The 17,747-nt window shown below is 39.1% G+C and overlaps 1 protein-coding gene across 2 annotated transcripts in view; it reads right to left on the minus strand.

Annotated features, from left to right (window-relative positions):
- Positions 1 to 17,747, minus strand: part of LOC134646831 (contactin-associated protein-like 4) — a 104,995-nt gene that overhangs the window by 63,698 nt on the left and 23,550 nt on the right. Inside the window, exons 1-2 of one of the 2 annotated variants that reach the window (XM_063500811.1) lie at positions 10,269 to 10,308; positions 2,255 to 2,448 (exon numbers count right to left, since the gene is read on the minus strand). In XM_063500811.1, the coding sequence (XP_063356881.1) occupies positions 2,255 to 2,311 (57 nt within the window). In that variant the 5' untranslated portion in view covers positions 2,312 to 2,448; positions 10,269 to 10,308. Of the gene's footprint in view, positions 1 to 2,254; positions 2,449 to 10,268; positions 10,309 to 17,747 lie in introns of those variants that run through there. The other variant, XM_063500810.1, reaches the window with a different exon arrangement.

Below are 17,747 nucleotides of genomic sequence, written 5' to 3' on the forward strand. Positions count from 1 at the left end.
CTTTATCAGGGAGGTAAATTATCATAAGTGGGCTTTAAAACAACTTCTAAATGACGCACTGACTGTTAAATCTCAACCAAACTCTTGTGCCTGCCACCCCATGGGCCAAAATCAGATATACCTCTTATGTTGGTCTGGTTTTCCGACAATGTTTGGATCGCATCCCAGAAGCATGTTTGTGGCACAGGAAATCCTGGGGATGCTGAGGGATGCCTTCATAGTGCATAACTCCTTAAATGTCAAATTTAATGACAAGCATTGTGTTGGTCATGCTTCTGACGTGATGTGCTTTCTTTGGGATTTGAGATTGCTGTTTGGTGTCTGGGTTGAAGCCAGAGATATACTGTACAGTGGGGGTAATAATTCTTTAATCACTTGCTGAACTTGTAAGTTTGCTTACCTCTAAAGAAATGAACAGTCTCTTATTTCTTTGGTAGTTTCATAATGGAGAGAGACAGAATATCAGTGAAAAAAATCTAGAAATAAAACACATTACATGAAAGTTCTAATTTGATTTTTATGTCACCGAAAATGTCATCTCTCTCTGCAGATTTTCTAGCTGACTGAAGTCTGAAGACTGGCTGGGCCACTCCATGAGCTTAATGTGCTTCTCCTTTAGCCACTCCTTTGTTGCAGAACGATGGGGAAGGATAGGTCATGATCATGGATGGAAGACCCGCCCACAACAAGTTAGTGCATACTCAAGTTTGAAGAAAAATGGTGAAATGCAAATGGTCAGATTGGGACTTCAAGAAAGCATCCAAATAAGTAAGAGTGAATGATAAAAGGTTAATTAATGTCATTTTTGTGTTTGTTTTCTATGGGCACAGTCTCCTTTTTAATCACACTTTGAAACATTTGAAACATGTGGCATCATAAAGTAAGACTCCACATGCAACTTGCTTGATGATGGGATCTAATTTTATTCTATTTTTAATCCATGAAGTAGTTAGTGACTCTAACCATCAAATAAATGAAAGTAACTTGAGTAGAGACTTTGTTTCTACCTTTACCTCACAAGTCAGTGAGAAGCTGTGACTGATGCAGCTGTTTTTGCAGTAAAATTCTCACCATCACAGAGACGCTAAGCAAGCCTGACTAATATACGAAGCTTTAAAAGTGCTCTAAAAGCTGATGTGGATTCACCGCATTTCATGCTGACTGTCAAATCAACATGTTTTTAAGCTACAAGGAGTTTGTTCTTTAGTGATGACTTAAAGGGCTTTGGAGAATTTGTATCCTTCACTGTGAAAAAGTTGTAGCCAGTCAAATGTGAGGGGAAAAAAAGTTTTCTTTGGGTTGCTGCTGTAATGAAAGCTGCACTTTCTTCCACACAGAAGGGAGGAGACTCGTGACTTCCTCTGAATCATATCAAATGTTGTTCAGTCAGCCGAGGCTTGCATGGCTGCCTGTCATTCTGACATCTGTACTTTGCTCATTGGTGATCAGTCATTCTCCCAGTCTAGTATTCTCTTTTTTATTGAAACAACGCTGGAAAAATAAAAAATTAAAGAGAGAAAAAGAAATGGGGGATATATTTAGATGTAAAGCAACCGCAACACTAGGTACTTAAGTCACCACGTGCTTTTCTCAGCGAGCTTTCTCACCAATTTCTTCTGCATATTTACATTTTAAGAGCCGCCACACTTATCGAAAGCGGCTGAGCTCGGAAGCGCCCATTCAGCGACCTGCTCGCAGACTGGTGATGGACATCTTTGTCATTTCAGGCATCAAAGCTGGGAGTTTTTCTACGCCAGGCGGTCTTTGTCATAACAGCACCAACCTCCTGTCAGCACAGGCTAAACTGTCTGACAGCAGACCCACACCGTCAACAGACTCCTGCCCAAGTTCCTTTCATTGTTACATGTATTATTAATAAATAGTGAAAGGCTCCTGGTGAGCACGCCATGTTGCTGCAGGCAGCACCAGTCCCCACAGATAATGTTAAGTAATGTCTATGACAGTTAGGTCAACTGTGTGTGATTGTAGAGTGTCACTGCCTGGACAAACTGTATTTTTAGCTGTTAAAATCTGTATTATATAACACATGTGGGGGGTTTCTTTTTGTGTGCACTTTTTGTTAAATATCGATGATCTTTTCACGATCAGTTAAAAAATATGTACTTTTCTAGTGAAACATGTCTACAACAAGATGATGGCTTGACATGGACATCCATACTCCCATCAGGTGACTGCACAAATATGTTGCACACCCAACACTACTATGTAATCCTGCCACTGGAAGAAGAGTTACCCCTAAGCTGTCTTCCTGCCGGTGTTGTCTCCAGTTGTGTCCTGTGTCACTGAACATCAACAGATAGGCCGTGAGCCAATCAGAGCTGCCGTAGCGGCCCTGCGTGGCAACAGCAGTGATTTGGGTTCTCCTCCCCAGGTCCACCTCCAACCACTGGTATCGGTCTGAGACGAGAGGAGACCAACCTCCAGCTCCTGCACAGGGGACAAAAACAAAGAGTGGATTATAATGATGGGTATACACGGTTAGTGCAAACTTAGTGTGAGTATTATTCTTGTTGTGGGACCACGGCTCTTACACAGTCACACTGCAGGCACTATGGTTATCATAAGGTAAAATATTACATTTTAACAAGAAGACCTGGTTTAAGATCAAGATGAAGTTCAAGCAAAAAGCAGTTATGGTCGACAGTGAAAGAAATGCTCTGTGTTTGTGTGTGAAAACATTAGCATAAAAAGCCATTGGTGTAAGGTTTGACCAGTCAGGTGGTGATTAACCAATATGACCAGCTGGCCACTGTTCACATGCATAAGTTAGTATTGTGGATCACATTTGCAAAACGGTATTACTAATACTCCATCCAAGCCTGTGTTATTTGACTGTTTGGTTAGCCACGGCTCTGTAAATGGTGTCAAAATCATTTCACTTGTTATTCTGTGTTTGCAGCCTATAACCATCCTAAGGGTTCATTAACACTGAGCTGTGTGACTTTTGACTGACTTGAGACATTTGTATGAGTGTGAGTAGTGAGTAAAAATGAAAAGAATGGCAAGGAAATAATACCAGTTCAAACAGCCAATTTGGAGAAATCATTAAAGAACAAGAAATCAAAGACAGCAACATAAATTGCCAATAATCCGCTAATGCCTGTTGATGCCTTTAGGTATCTAAATTAAGATTTAACACACTATTTTATTCTGTTTTTGTCTTTCAAAGCATTTCTTGGTTTGTACAATACATTTTTTTAGATATTCTTAAGTCTTCAGATTGATTATAAAATGGTAAATGGGTGTTTTCTAATCTGCATACTTCAACAGCTCAAGTGTCTGGATCCAAGCATGGCAGTCACTTCAGTATGAAATCTTCAGGTTTTTCATATCACAAAATGTCACGATGGTCAAAGATGCCAAGAAGCCATTGGCTCCCTTTAATCGACTTGAAGAGAAGTTTAAAAACTATATGCCAAAAATGCAAATCCCTTCAGAGATGACAGAAACATCACAGAGAGGGTTTAAGTTACTGGAAAGATATATTAGTTAATGGTCCATTTCTAAATATCTTTTTAATAATAAGGAGACCCTGCTTTGAACTTTAAATGTTGCAAACCACAGTACAATTATAGTGCATCCCTTTTCTGGATTTGATTGAAGTCCACATAGATGCTCACAGACATAAAACCCTAGAATATGTCAACATTTGCCTGGTTTCATGATGATAACTAATAAATCCTCAAGACATTAAGTGGGATATATCTGGGCCACAAACCCTTTGAAGAAAAATGGATTAGATGATGCAGCACCAGAATGGTATTTATGAATCTCCACAACTAAGTGTCAAGATTTGTCCTGCCATTTAATGGATCTGTTCTGGTTTTTATGAGCTCACCAAGGTGACAATATGAGAGAAAGTGAATGTGATTCAACTTCACTTAAAATATCTTCTCTGACATGAGACAAATCACTGAGCTGAAACTTTTGTCTGTTCTCCAGTGACATGCAGAGTACTATCATATTTTCCAGGGGTAACGTGCTCCATTTTTGTCTGGGCAACATCTGTTGCAACAGCTGGAGAGGACACTCAGGGATGTATGGGACTAACACACACTGTGTTCATGCTGTAGTCTAAAAAGGGTACTCCCATCAGCACTGTGGTATGTCTGACACTGCTATACCATTTTTTTTAAGAAGATGCAAGTGTGGAGGTAGCAGCAAACTGTAAGGACAGAGTCATAATACTGCACCTAAATGCACTCATTTAGAAATCCTCATTAGAATGAAGGCTGATAGTCTATAGTTAGATCTGCACGTTTGCTTGTTTCATAGGGAATTCAGATAAAACTAAGGTTATTGAGCCATGTTCTAAAATTTAGAATCAAAAAATCTTGAATAGTCAGGCGCCATCTAATCTTAAAGACCTAATAGTAGCATATCACTTCAACATAGCATTTTACTCTTGGACTGCTGGCTTACCTGTGGTTAAAAGGAGTATGGGAGGGAGAGCCTTCATCTTTCAGGAACCTCGTCTATGGAACCAGCTCCGAGTTTGGATTCAACTGTAATTAGGATTAAGCTTTCCTATTTGATAACATTTATATTCAGGATTGGATCAGATGAACCTCCTATCTGCACTACAAACGGCCTAGGTTGCTGGGGGCTTCCCATGATGCACTGAGTGTTTCTTCTTCACTCACTCTCTATGTGTTTACACACCACTCTACATTTAATCATTACTTATTTTTAATCTGGCTCTCTTCACGCTCATTCCAACCTGTTGCAGCAGATGGATGGTTCTCCTGCAGGTTTCTTCCTGTTAAAAGGGAGTTTTTCCTTCCCACTGACAACAAAGTGCTTACTCATAGGGAGTCATTTGATTATTGGGGTTTTCTCTCTATTACTGTAGGGTCTTTATCTTACAATATAAAGCACTTTGAGGTGATTTGGTGCTATATAAACTAAGCTGAATTGAACTGAACGGAAATGACTGTTCAGTTTGAAGCCTTTGAACTCAGCTCTTTGTGCAAAAAGTACAGCTATAAAAGTTTTTGGATTTCTTCTAGTGTTGACTTTTTTAGCTACAAACAAAAATCAAGGTGGATTTTTCAGTACTAAGGACCTTTAATATCCAAGTAAATTAATCAAATACAAATATATAATGCAATAAACCTGTTTAAGTAGAGATAGCAATACACCCTCCAATTAAGTATCACAAAATGTTGTGGTATATTTGACAATGTATCACTGTTTAATGTTTTTATCGAGCTTTGTTATTGAAGTGAAATCAAAAGTAAAGCAGGTGAAAGTTGATTTCACTAAATGTTCCACAAGGAATAACGTGGAGTATTCTCACACAGATTATAATATCCATGGGCATCTTAATCAAAGAAGGAAAACTCACTGTCATGCATAGTAAGCAAAAATCAAAATGAATCTGGATTAGAATATTGAATATAAGAGCATATAAGGAGAAACAACATATTTGTTTTGTGGTACTCCATTTTATTGAGCTAGTATGTGTTTTTAATGTTTTGGCTGCTGTAACACAGTAATTTCTCAAAATTTCTGGCATAAACAAAATATATCTTATCTGAAATAAGCTGCTGAATATTTATGCACCAGATTCCATCAGGGATGTTTGAGTCTGATAGCCTCCATGATTTGTTTTTCTATAAGCACAGTTAGTTGCATCTAATCACCTCTAATCACCTCAAGCTCATGTTTCAAATGAAATGTTTTGGGAAAAGATTAAAATATCTGGATTTGAAAAAAATGGTGTAGATCAAAACAGGAAAGATGGCAGGAACACACAGCAGGAGTCCTGTGGATTTACAGAGTCTGAACTGTGTCATATAAAATACTGCAGTTAATCAAGTGGGTTTGTATTTGGGAAATTTAGGAACCTGTCGCAGAGGATGAGTAGGTTGGAGAAAGGGAGTGAAGAAGTGAACTGGGCCAGAAAGCGAAACAAAGGCAGAAAAGGACTGAAAGGCACAGACACACAGAGTGGTGCCTTGATGCAGTTGCTAACCTTTGCAGAAACATTGCCATAACTAACCCAGCTGCAATCTGATTTTTGTTTTACTTTGGATGCTGCTGGTATCCCTGACTCAATGGAGTATGTGTGTGTGCGTGTGTGCGTGTGTGTGTGTGTGTGTGTGTGTGTGAGTGGCTGTGTCTGAGTTTGTGAGTCTACATGTGTGCAAGCTTAATAAAAAGTGCTGAGTCAGGGCAAAGCAAATCCATGGTGCCCGAGGAGCAGATGGAGGGATTTCTCCCCTACTGAGGGTACACACATACACATACACACACCCACACACACACAATAACACAGCCACCCTGAAGAGCACTTGAGATTGTGTTGTCAAAGTGATGTCATGCTGCTATTAGGACAATGTAAATTAATACTACAAACTCTTTCAAACTGCCAAAGTGGACACAGTGTCTTTTTATCACATCTATTATTAATCCTCCTTATATCAGTTTACTGTGTTAACACAACCGGCCATGGACTTCATTTGAATTGTTCAACATAGAATAGAATAGAAGAATAGAATAGAATAATCCTTTAATTGTCCCACAAGGGGAAATTTGGTTGTATCAGCAGCAAAAACACACATATACAAACAGAGCAGGACACAGAACAGAAGCACAATTTTTACATATTTACATCATGGACAATAGTTACCAGAGCAGAGTACTGTACAGTTGTTTAAATTAGCGTACACATAGTGTGCAAACGGAGCAGGATACTGAAAGATGTTTAAATAGTTAAGAATATTTAGAATAATTAGAAAAGTGCAGATTGTTTATTGTACCTGTGCATTAAAAAGTAGACATGTAACTTCCAATAAGTTGTATATATAAGCTGAGAAAAGTAATGTGCAAGTTATAACAGAAGAGAGAAGAGATTGCTAGAGTACAGCAGTGATTGGTAATGCCAGTCAGCATCATAACTGATCATAGAGATTATGAGCCTTTAAAAGAACAGCCCACACTTTCAGTTGTAGCTTGAAGGAGAAACAAATCTAACAACTTTAATAATGGCTTAATTCCATTCTGCCTCCCAGTATAATATGTCAGTGAGAAAGTATCCACGCTACCAGCATGTTGAAATCTCTTAATCAAATTGGTTGATTGCTATGAGATGAAGTGAGATGCATGGCAACATGCTAACATTCAACTCAAAGAACAGTAGAGAAGTCACTGTTCAGCTGAGCAACATTACAAAGAGTAGTTATTTTAATTTGTAATTCATTTTAAAAAGGCAAACATATATATTCATCACAACTAAAGGGAAATATTTCAAGCCCTTTTTGTTCTAATTTACGTGATTATAGCTTACATAATATTTCCTAAAATCAGCCAAAAGAGAAAAAAAATTCAACACAAAAATCTGTTCTATGTTTAAAACCTCTGAAAAGCAACTTGTTCATACCGTTAGTACTCAGTACCGCAAATTACCACTCCAGTGTGGCGTGGCGTTCATTAGCGCGTGGTACTGCAGAAGTGTTATTGAAGCCCAGGTTGCTTTAAAATCAGCTTTCAGCTTCTCTGTATTTTTTAGGGTGGGTTCTTTCAATCACTCATCGATTCTCTGTGGAGTTCAGGTCAGGTGAGCTGTTGCCCAGCACAGTAATAATATGGTCAGCAAACCATTTGGCAGTAGTTTTGGCACTATGGGCAGATGCCAAGTCCTGCTGGAAAAGGAAATCAGCATCTCAGTAAAGCTTGTCAGCAGATGGAAGCATGAATAAAAAGCATGCAATAAAATCTCCTGGTAGAAAGTTGCAGGAAACTCTGTGGTATAACCACAACTAATGCTGCAATCCAGATAGCTTGGAACTTTGATGTCGGAACTCGGGAGTGACGTCATCCCCATTTTGGTTTTCAGCAAGATAGAGGCATCCAGGTATCTATAAAAATAAACTTTTTTTGCACTTAAAAACCACATTCATGGGTAGAGCTATGCAAATGAACACCTTGGCGTCACATTTAACCCATGTGAGTAATCATTATTTATCAATGTGCAGAGCTAATGTTTTAGAAGCGGCGTACTGTAACCCAAGAAATGATTTTTTCCTAGATTTAATCCGTTTTTGGTGCCTAAAAAGTAAGCAGTGAGTGAAAGCCAAGGCTAAAAGCAAGGGGGGGGGGAAGCAAAGCTTGAGAAACAAAGCAGCAGTCTCCTGGCTGACAAACTTGTGACTTCACTTGAATTAACCGTGCCTGAGGTCATCTTCTTTTCTCTTGCTGTGCTTCCTGCTTGTTAGGGCAGCAGCTAAAGGCCAGAGCTAATAAGTACCTCAGTAACAGACATGGACACTGACAGCGCAAGAGGAGAGAGCAGACAGGCTGACCTTTACTCATTACAGCTGGAGTGGAGAGGGAAGAAGTGACAAACACAAACAAAGGAAAGGAAGAGACTGAGAGAGTGACAGAAGAAGGCAGATCAATTGACATCTATAGGACTGCAGAGGAGGGAGACTTAGGAAGAGAGGAAGAAAGGAAGAAACACCTGGAAGAGAGGAGCGCTGAAGGGGTCTAAATAAAAGAGGGAAGAACTGGGTATAAAGTGTTTGGGGAAAAAAACTAATGACCATGTTTCTCACATATCACCTGTTTGATCAGCAGCATAATTGTTTCTGTCAGTTCTGATCCAGCATATCTGTTTGTTTTCTCTGTATAGCCTGTTTTATACAGACTATGGTACGTACCAAGGCTGCATTTCTTCCAGTACTGAAAGGAGGCACCATACACCTATACTGAAGGAAGGTCAAGGTCAAGTTTATTTATATAGCACATTACCAACAGTCCATGCTGCACAAAGTGCTTCACAGTGTAAAAGGAAGGAAGAAGGACACCAACAAACACACATGCAAATAATCCTATCACAGTTTTCAGACAAGGAAAGGAAAGACTTCAAATAAAGAAAAGCACCTAAAAAACTAGATTTGTTCAAAGAATTCAAGGTGAATGAGTTTGAGTTCCACGTCCAACAACATCAACAGCATTATCCTTTTTTATGTAATCTTTAAATACCTGCTAGTATTTTATTTGCAAAAGCAGCTATGTTCCAGAAGAAAATGTAGTGGCTAATGTTAAACAAATGCTTAAGCTAACTAACGTTATCCCTCGTATACACAGCCTACACCAGCCATCCTAACATTTCAGTCTGGGTCCCATCAACAAAATAAATAAATGGTCTGCCAAGACTGATTGAACAAACTTTTTAATAAAGAAGTTTCTATTTAAGAATATGAGATAATTATTTTTTGTTATTGCATTTGGGTATTGAAAATTATGTTATTTTATTGGTACTGGTGCCAACTATTAAAATGCTCGTATCCTTACATGATTGAAAAGCACTGTAGAGCAGCTGTACTTTGTTGCTACAAGTAATTCCTTTGAGTTTATGGTTTGTCTTGTTTACATTAAAATATTGATTTGAGACATTTAGATTTTACTGTAGAACACTGGCCAAATAAGAAAAAAATGTAATTAGCAAATTTCCAATTAAAACATGCACGCACAGGAGAATTATATAAGAACTACAATTTAAAGCAAGAGTTTTTAATTTTTGTCACAAAGAAAATTAGCTTTTATTTTCATTGCACAATTTAAAAACAAAACAGACACCTTTAAATCTGTACCGACAACAGTACCCAGGTGCAATGCTTCTTGAGAATTTAGGTTAATGTTTAAGTTAATGCCAAACAGTCTGCCTGAACATGAGATTTGAAGTGAGACTGGGAGACTGTGCAGTTTTGATTTCTTCATGGTTGGTCAATAAAAAAATGGATAAATTGTAGTTTTGATTGCACAATGTTTTATTATTAAAATGTATTCATCTGCATCTGGTAGATTTTGAAAAGCCACCTATTTGTCTTAGGAGTGTGATAACCTACTGAGAGTACTTAGTGTTTAGGTGTATAGTGTTCTGTTACAGAGTGTAGCAACTCTGATTAAACACCAAGCTAAACCTCTGTCAATGAATACAGGAGTCCGAGTAGAGTTGACCCTTTACTCACAATCTTCATTTGACAAGCGGTGAAAACTGTAGTTGAAAAGAAATACAGAATAGAAAAAATGTTCGTGTTTACATAAATATTGCATCACAAAATAACTCAAAATGTGACCTTACATCTTCGTATTAGCTTGAGCAACAGTAATGATCATCAAAACTGCCTTTTCTAACATGTACAAATCAACCTTCATGAATTACAAATAAAATATAGTTTTTAACAAATACCGCTATTTATGCCTTTTTAACACCTTCATCATGAAATATATACACTTACGGCGTTGCCTGAACAATGTTCCCAAGTGGATGGCTGTGGATAAGCCTCAGAGCATGACCGCATGTCACTCTCCCTCTTAGAGCAACCAGGAAGAGGAGGAAAACAGGAAATGAACTCTGACCCACGAGGAAGTGAGGTTATTAGCAAGTTCACCTTCAAAATTAAATCTCCTTAACATTTTTTTAACTCTTTTTACTGTTCTTTTTAACTTAAATACATACAAAATGAATTATTTTAAAGCAAATATTAAAGATAAATGGCATAAATGCCTTTGAGGCATCACAAGGTGGGATTCAAGTTCTGCTCTTCCATAAACAAGCACATCCTTTCATATAAGTTAATATGTGTCATTGCGGTAAATCAGGCATGGTTTTATTTGGGCTAGCATGAAAGCATCAAAGGGGGTGTTATTTTAGAGGCTTCCTCCTGGCTCAGTGCTAGGATACAGGCCAAGGACACGTGGTGTCAGCTATGGATTATGACTTTTTCATGGCGGGCAGTGGTGGGAGATGGAACAGAAACTCACAGATAACAAGTTCAGTTCCCACAGCACCAAGTTTGTGCCCATCAGAAACTGCAAATGTTTCACAAGTGTCCTTGAGTCACACCAAATAAGAACACCATCTTAGTGCCTAAGATTGATTTAGATCAAAATAAGAAAAAAAAAAACTACTGAGAAACCACACATGACTGGGATTATCGGAAATGTGGAACAGATTCTTGATAAAAGCCTCATATGAATTAACAAGCTATATCACTGCAAAACACTTGTTACGTAAAAAAATCTTTACACTCTTTAAACCCATGCACGTACAGTATCTCACTCTGTGATTAGTAAACATGAAACATTGTCAAAATGATCATATTTTAGTTCATATGGATAAAGAAGTAAAACAGAAATAGTCCAACACATCTACACACATTTGTTTGCCATAAAATTATGGCAAACAAATTACAGCAGGCGCCTTGAGGTGCTTTCTACTGTAAGGTAAAGAACCGACAACAACAGAGAGAAAACCGCAACGATCAGACAACCGCCAATAAAATAGCACTTGGCGACAGTGGGAAGGAAAAGCTCCCTTTAAATAGGAAGAAACTTCCAGCAGAACCAGGCTCAGGTAGGGGCAGCTATCTGCCATGACCAGGTGGGGGTGAGGGGAGGGAGACAGGACAAAAGAGAGCCAGAGTTTAATAATAGCTAGTGATTAAATGCAGAGTGGTGTATAAACACGTACTGAGTGAAAAGAGGTGAATGAAGAAGAAACACTAAGTGCATCATGGGAAGCCCCCTAGGTCTATTGCTGTGTAACTGAGAAGGGAGTTCAGGGTCACCTAATCCTAAAAGTAGAGAGGGTATCTGTCTCCCAAATCAAAACTGGGAGCTTGTTCCTCAGGAGTGAAGTCCGAAGGCTGAAGGCTATGCCTCCTAAACTCCTTTGACCACACGTAAGCCAGCAGTTCGAGAGCAAACGGCTCCGTTGGGGTGATATGGTACTATGATGTTTTTAAGATAACATGGGGTCTGATTATTTAAGACCCTGTATGTGAGGAGAAGGAAAGCATCAAAGGGGTGTTATTTTAGAGGCTTTTCCCTCTGCTTGCTATTGTTTACCTGCCTGGTTTTGCAAATTTATGTAAGAAAAACTAAGAAAAACTAACTATGCATATGTGAGCTTATGTATCACAACCTGCTTCTTTTTATGTGCATTTGAGTGCTAGCAATGATCTCTGATGGCACAACCATATTTACAAAGGATGGGCACTACAGTTTTCCTCCTAAAACTTTCATTTTGTCACTTAGACTTAATGATACTGCAGTCACGTCCTGTTTATATAGCTGACTGCTTTTGATTGGAGAGCTATAAATTTTCTCAGCAACCCAATTACATGTCCCTATAAAATCTTTATTATCTATGCTATTTATTATCTTTTAATGGTGAAGCTCATGTTAGTAAATCTCCTCTAGTTTCAAACTAGCAGTAGCCACTAGGAATTTAACTGAGAAATACCTGCTGCTGCAGTTACTGTATGTTCATGACCACAGTCTGTGGCTTGACCACAGACAGACTAATCAAGCCGGTGACACAGCTTTTGTTGCAACAAATAATAGAGCAGTGCCCCTGGTGCTAGACAGAGCCATCTCCACTTGCAGAATTAACTTCAGCTTTTGTCTCTGCTAATAAGACGGTAAAAGAACTCAACATCCTGCACGCTATTTCTATCCTCTCTGTTCTAATTGCTATCTCCACCATGTTAGTGTCTATTGGGAAATAGATGGTGACACAATGCTTGTCAGGGCAGTGACTTTACAAGGAGGAATAGATGTGTCTGCCAGATAAATGTACTGTTTGGTTAGCACTGGTGCACAGTTGTTCATGTCAACAGAAGGTTGGAACAAGAAGACAAAAGCAGGTCTGCGGTAGAGGGGAAAGGATACGAGCCATTACAACAAGGGAAAAAAGTCACCCAAAGTCAGCGGGTCTCAAAGATGCAGTAAGTCACAGATAACTAAGCAGGGACGCATGGCAGTATTAGCAGGCCAAGATCTGTAAATGTGTCTGTGTCTGATTTTTAAACGGATTTTAGTGGGAGAGAGTTAAATTTGAGACAGAGCTTGAGGTGTATTTCTGACAACCTGGGAGATAATATGTAGCTATATATAAAACTGACCGGGCACCAGAGCAAATAAACAGTCTTGGAAGTAAAAAAAGAAAAAAAAGAAAAAAGAAACACCTGAAAGATACAGAGGCCAGGTCACTGGAATCTTTTATGAAAGCCTTTAATATAGGTATAGCAAAACCACTTTTAGTGTCCAAATGCAGCAAAGAAAAGAGCTTAAAAACATTAAAACCAATGTGATTGTTTTAAATATGTAACAAAGCTGATCTTTGAGTTATACAGAATCCTAAGGGGGTCTTAGTTCATCTTCAAAATGAGAAAACAGGACTCTTATTCCCAGAAAAAGAACCTGTGATTATTATTTTTTAAGTGAATACTCCCTGTGAAAGGACAGTGCTTAGAACTTACGATGCTTGGTTGCCCTTATTCTGCTTCAAGATGCATCAAACACTTTTAAAACTTACATTTAAGTCTCTTGATTTACTTTTTCTGCATGAAGGGCTCATGCTGGGCTTAACCTGGGCTAATGATCATTTCCATACCACTGAATATATTCAAGAATTTAGAGCTGGGCATTTTCTCTGGTGGATGAGGATGAATTTGAGCTAAAAGACCTTTATTATTGACCAACATTTGCTAAGTTGAGTGAAATAAATGGTAACATCACCCCAAAAGTGCTGAATGTATAAAAATAAATATTTCGTAACACGATTTTTCATGTACGACCTGGTTTCATTGCTGCCGAGCGGTTTAAGTTTTGATCAAGTTTAAGCATGTGAAGCTTTTAGCTTAAAATGTAATTTGTGTTCATTTCAAGCTGTCATATTTCCCATTAATAGCATGACCCTCAGTTACTGAGCTTGGCAGGGATGGTACTGACACTTCTCACATCCATATTGCAGATGTTGAGAAGTGAGCATTAACAATGAGCAGTGTATATCAGAAATTAGCCTTCTTGACAACTCCATTAGGAGTCTTCATCCACGGATACTTGCCATCTGAACCGTGCGTAACCATGGCCATGCATATTCATTAATAATATACAGGATGTTATTAAATATATGATATTTCATGTGACTGAACACAGTTAAAGTAGATTTATGGGTCCCAGATAGTTTATTATCAGCAGTAAATTGGGGGTTAGTCACAGCATAAAAATGTGATTTTTAATGAGCTGTCATGGATTAGTTACTCTGGCTATTTTCAGTAAATTGACTGAAGGATGTAGAAGCAATGTAGACAGAATGCTAAGATTAGAGGCTCTTTAGCTGCATTTTGTCAAGGAATGAGGCAATATTTATATATATTTATCCATATAATAAGATTTATGGGGAGGCTGACTACCTCAGATTAGAAGGAACTGAATGGAGGAGCTGTGGAATTTAACTAGATAGGGTGTTTAACAGTAAGCAGTAAGTGGGCACCTGGGGTGGCAAAGGTGACACATAAACACATCACACTTAAATCAATATCTGATTCTACATTTAATTCCACATAGTTTATTTTAACCTGCAAACCCCCCCCCCCCCCCCCCCCCCCCCCCCCCCCCCCCCCGCTAATGTTGCACCCCTCCTTGAACTCTAAATGAGCACTTCCAGAAAATGATTACTGGGGACTGATGGAGTGTTCCAAGCCTGTTTCAGCATAATTACAGTGATTCTAATGTGCAATTATCAGTATGGACCACTGAAAAACAGAAACTGTTTAGATGTTAAATACTGCCATTAACATTTGCCTATAAATGTTAAATGCAGCCATTAACATTTGGCTTTAAGATGAAATGGAGTTATCTTAATGTTTTCTTGGCAGTCCAAATGAGACTGAGCTTAAATTATAATTACAGCTGACCACACTGTACAAAGAAGAGCAGCAAGAGAGAGGAACTGCTGGATTTGACTGAAAAAGAGAGGAGGGAGGGGCTAAAGAACTCTATTGTCATTCCCTTTATATGGAGGCAGATTTCAGCTCAGTATCTGTAATATGAACACCTGAGTGCATCCATTTAACATTAGCTTGATCACCCCTGTGGGAAATTTCCCCTGTGCTTTTCTTTAGTCCCGTAACAGCATTGACACAAAGATGAGACTGTTAACTAACTCAAGAAGAATCGCAGGTTACCAGGCATACATCATGCATTTTCTAATTTTTCAAATGCCTTGTCACGGAGCAAACTCCCACTAGGATAGATGAAAATTCAGTGTGTGTGTGTGTGTGTGTGTGTGTGTGTGTGTGTGTGTGTGTGTGTGTGTGTGTGTGTGTGTGTGTGTGTGTGTGTGTGTGTGTGTGAACTGGCTGACTTTGCCAATAGCAGTAAAATAGCTATTTTCAAATCTAAAGCCCTGTTCTGGACTTCACTTTGCTTTTTTTCAAACACAAGACCCTCAGCTCCAGTTCTAAGCCTGACGAGGTGGAAAAAGTCAAGCCTAAAGGCAGTAACAGCAAGGCACTGATCAGCTTGTACAAAGAGTCCTGGCATCTATTAACCTTTATGTACCTCAAGAACCAAACTGCCACTGTACAGAAGATTTGAGTGTGACTGACCTCATTATTTTGGATTTGAAAGGTGTACCATGCACCCCATTCTGCCTTGGATTCACTTTCCGTCAGGTGCTATCAGTGGTGTGAAAATATTTCTTGGTTAAATAACAGGTTGAATCTGGACAGATGGCACCACACTGCTCCTCATACACGTTTTATGAACAGAGATTTCAAAAATGTTATCCCCAACTCTGTGCCTCTGTATTGCTTTAGGTGTCTGAACTCACATGGGTCAATATAAGCTTTGTTTTTTGCTTAGGCTCTGATAAGCTGCTGCACCACTTGCACTAGTCTCACTCCTCCAGTAAAGCAGTTCAACTTAGTCGTACAAAAGTGTCTTTCTTGCATAACTGATGGCAAAAAAAACAAACTTGCTCAACATATTGAGGACTGTTTCTCCTTGGCCTTTAAATTAAAGCCTTCTGCTTGAGGGCCTCTGCTGAATTCTGTGTCAAAGCCTCTCTCTGGCCTCTCCCAAGACCCTTTTTTTATAGCTTCATCAGAAGGAGCAACTCTCAGTGCCAGGGCCATTTCCCAGCCTAATGAATTGGCCACGTTCAATGTTCAGCCAAACAGTGCATACAGTGAGGCACAGTACTGGGAGTGGAGGCAGCACTGTGATCCTTGAGTGGGATTAACAGGGCACCATGTGTGAGCAGCCCATCCAGCACCAGTCCCCATATGGGCTGAGCAGCCACAATGCAACTCAAGAGGTGGGAATGAGAGCCAAAGGAGCTGAAGGAAGCACGTGGGAGTTCTGTCACCTTCATCTAATCTGGCTGCTTGGCTTCTAGTAGAGTTCTAACTACTTTGTGATGGACAGGACACTTCACTGTGCTTTGCTCTTCACTTTTTATTGCCCCTGTTCACCAACAAGAGGGAACTAGTGGAAACCAGCAATCACTGTTGTAGAATCCTGAGTAAATAACAGGATGCTGTTTCTGTTGTTCCTTTAAACAACAAATGAGGGTGGGATCAAGAACTTCCTGGAATCTGCTTGTAAAAAACAAAACTATTTACATTTGGCTTGTAGAGCTCTGGGCCACTTTCAGATGGATCTTTACAAATCCTGTTATGACCATTTCACCACAGATCTCAAATGTGTGCAATTAGCAGTGGATTTCTCTGTCAGACTGGTCAGACTTCCATGTTCAAGATCGTAGCTTGGGGCTCAACTTAGCAGTTTCAGGATGTATGCATGTATTTTTTATTTTTTTGAAATTTACAACATTGTGCATTGTGAATTCTATTTTAAAGTTAAAAAAGGGAGCATACTCAGCAGGAGAGACCCCAAAAAGCTGAAGGGTTGCTGTTTTGACACACATGAAGGAGATTCAGAGACACATCATAGAGACACAAGTGGACGGCGTCAGAACAGGACTTCCTGTTATTAATCTAAAAATAGCCTCATCGAGTGTTGTCCAGATATGCCTAACAGTTGACTTTGAAGGGTTTTAGTTTTCATGAGGTATTCCCACCACTTTGTAATCATACCTCAAACTGACTTCTACTTCTGCCACTAAAAGTACACAGGACCTGAGATGGTACCTTGTGGTATTTCGCACTAGGATGTTGCCTTTGGATAACGTTATTTGTTGATCATCTTGTGAATCCTGCGGATGTCTGATCAGACTAGGATGTGGGGAGTCTGGAGGCTGGATCAATTCATTAGGTTCATTACGTCCCACAAGTCATTCCTGAGGAGTTTCTGCAATGTGCCAGCTGTGCAACAATGCTTAGGTAAATGTTGGTGTCTAAATAACATGCACATAAATGACAGGGGCCCAGGTTTTCCAGCACAATGTAGCATTTCATTGTCCCATAAATGTATTGTACATGTACAATGACAATAAAGACCTATTCTGTTTTATTCTATAATAATGCTTTGATAAGTGTTATTCACATTACTTGTCAGTGGTTTTAATGTGGCAGATAAATTATGTATTTTGCAGATATTTTCTAGCTCCCAAGACATATCCTGAACCTGCCCTGAATGAAATTACAAACTGAGCAGACACAGTACATGTTACACTAGGCAGTTGGAAGTGGTCCAATAAGTGCCTGGCTTTAGTGTTTCAGTGGAAAAATGAAGACAATAATTCCTCTGTCTCAGTCTAATATCGATCATGTGTGTACATCGTTTACAAACAACCTTATTTAGAAAACAACATTCTGGTGGCTCATCTTCCATTTTTCTCCAGCTTGATCAAATTATTCTTACAGTGTGAGTAAAAGATGAAGAAATCTACCGCTCCCACTGACGATGTTGTCCACTGGTTCTGCAGTCCGCAAGTGGGCTTTGTAAAGCTCCAAACATGGCAT

Source organism: Pelmatolapia mariae, linkage group LG17 (assembly GCF_036321145.2).
Source record: "Pelmatolapia mariae isolate MD_Pm_ZW linkage group LG17, Pm_UMD_F_2, whole genome shotgun sequence".
In the NCBI taxonomy this organism is placed as follows: domain Eukaryota; kingdom Metazoa; phylum Chordata; class Actinopteri; order Cichliformes; family Cichlidae; genus Pelmatolapia; species Pelmatolapia mariae.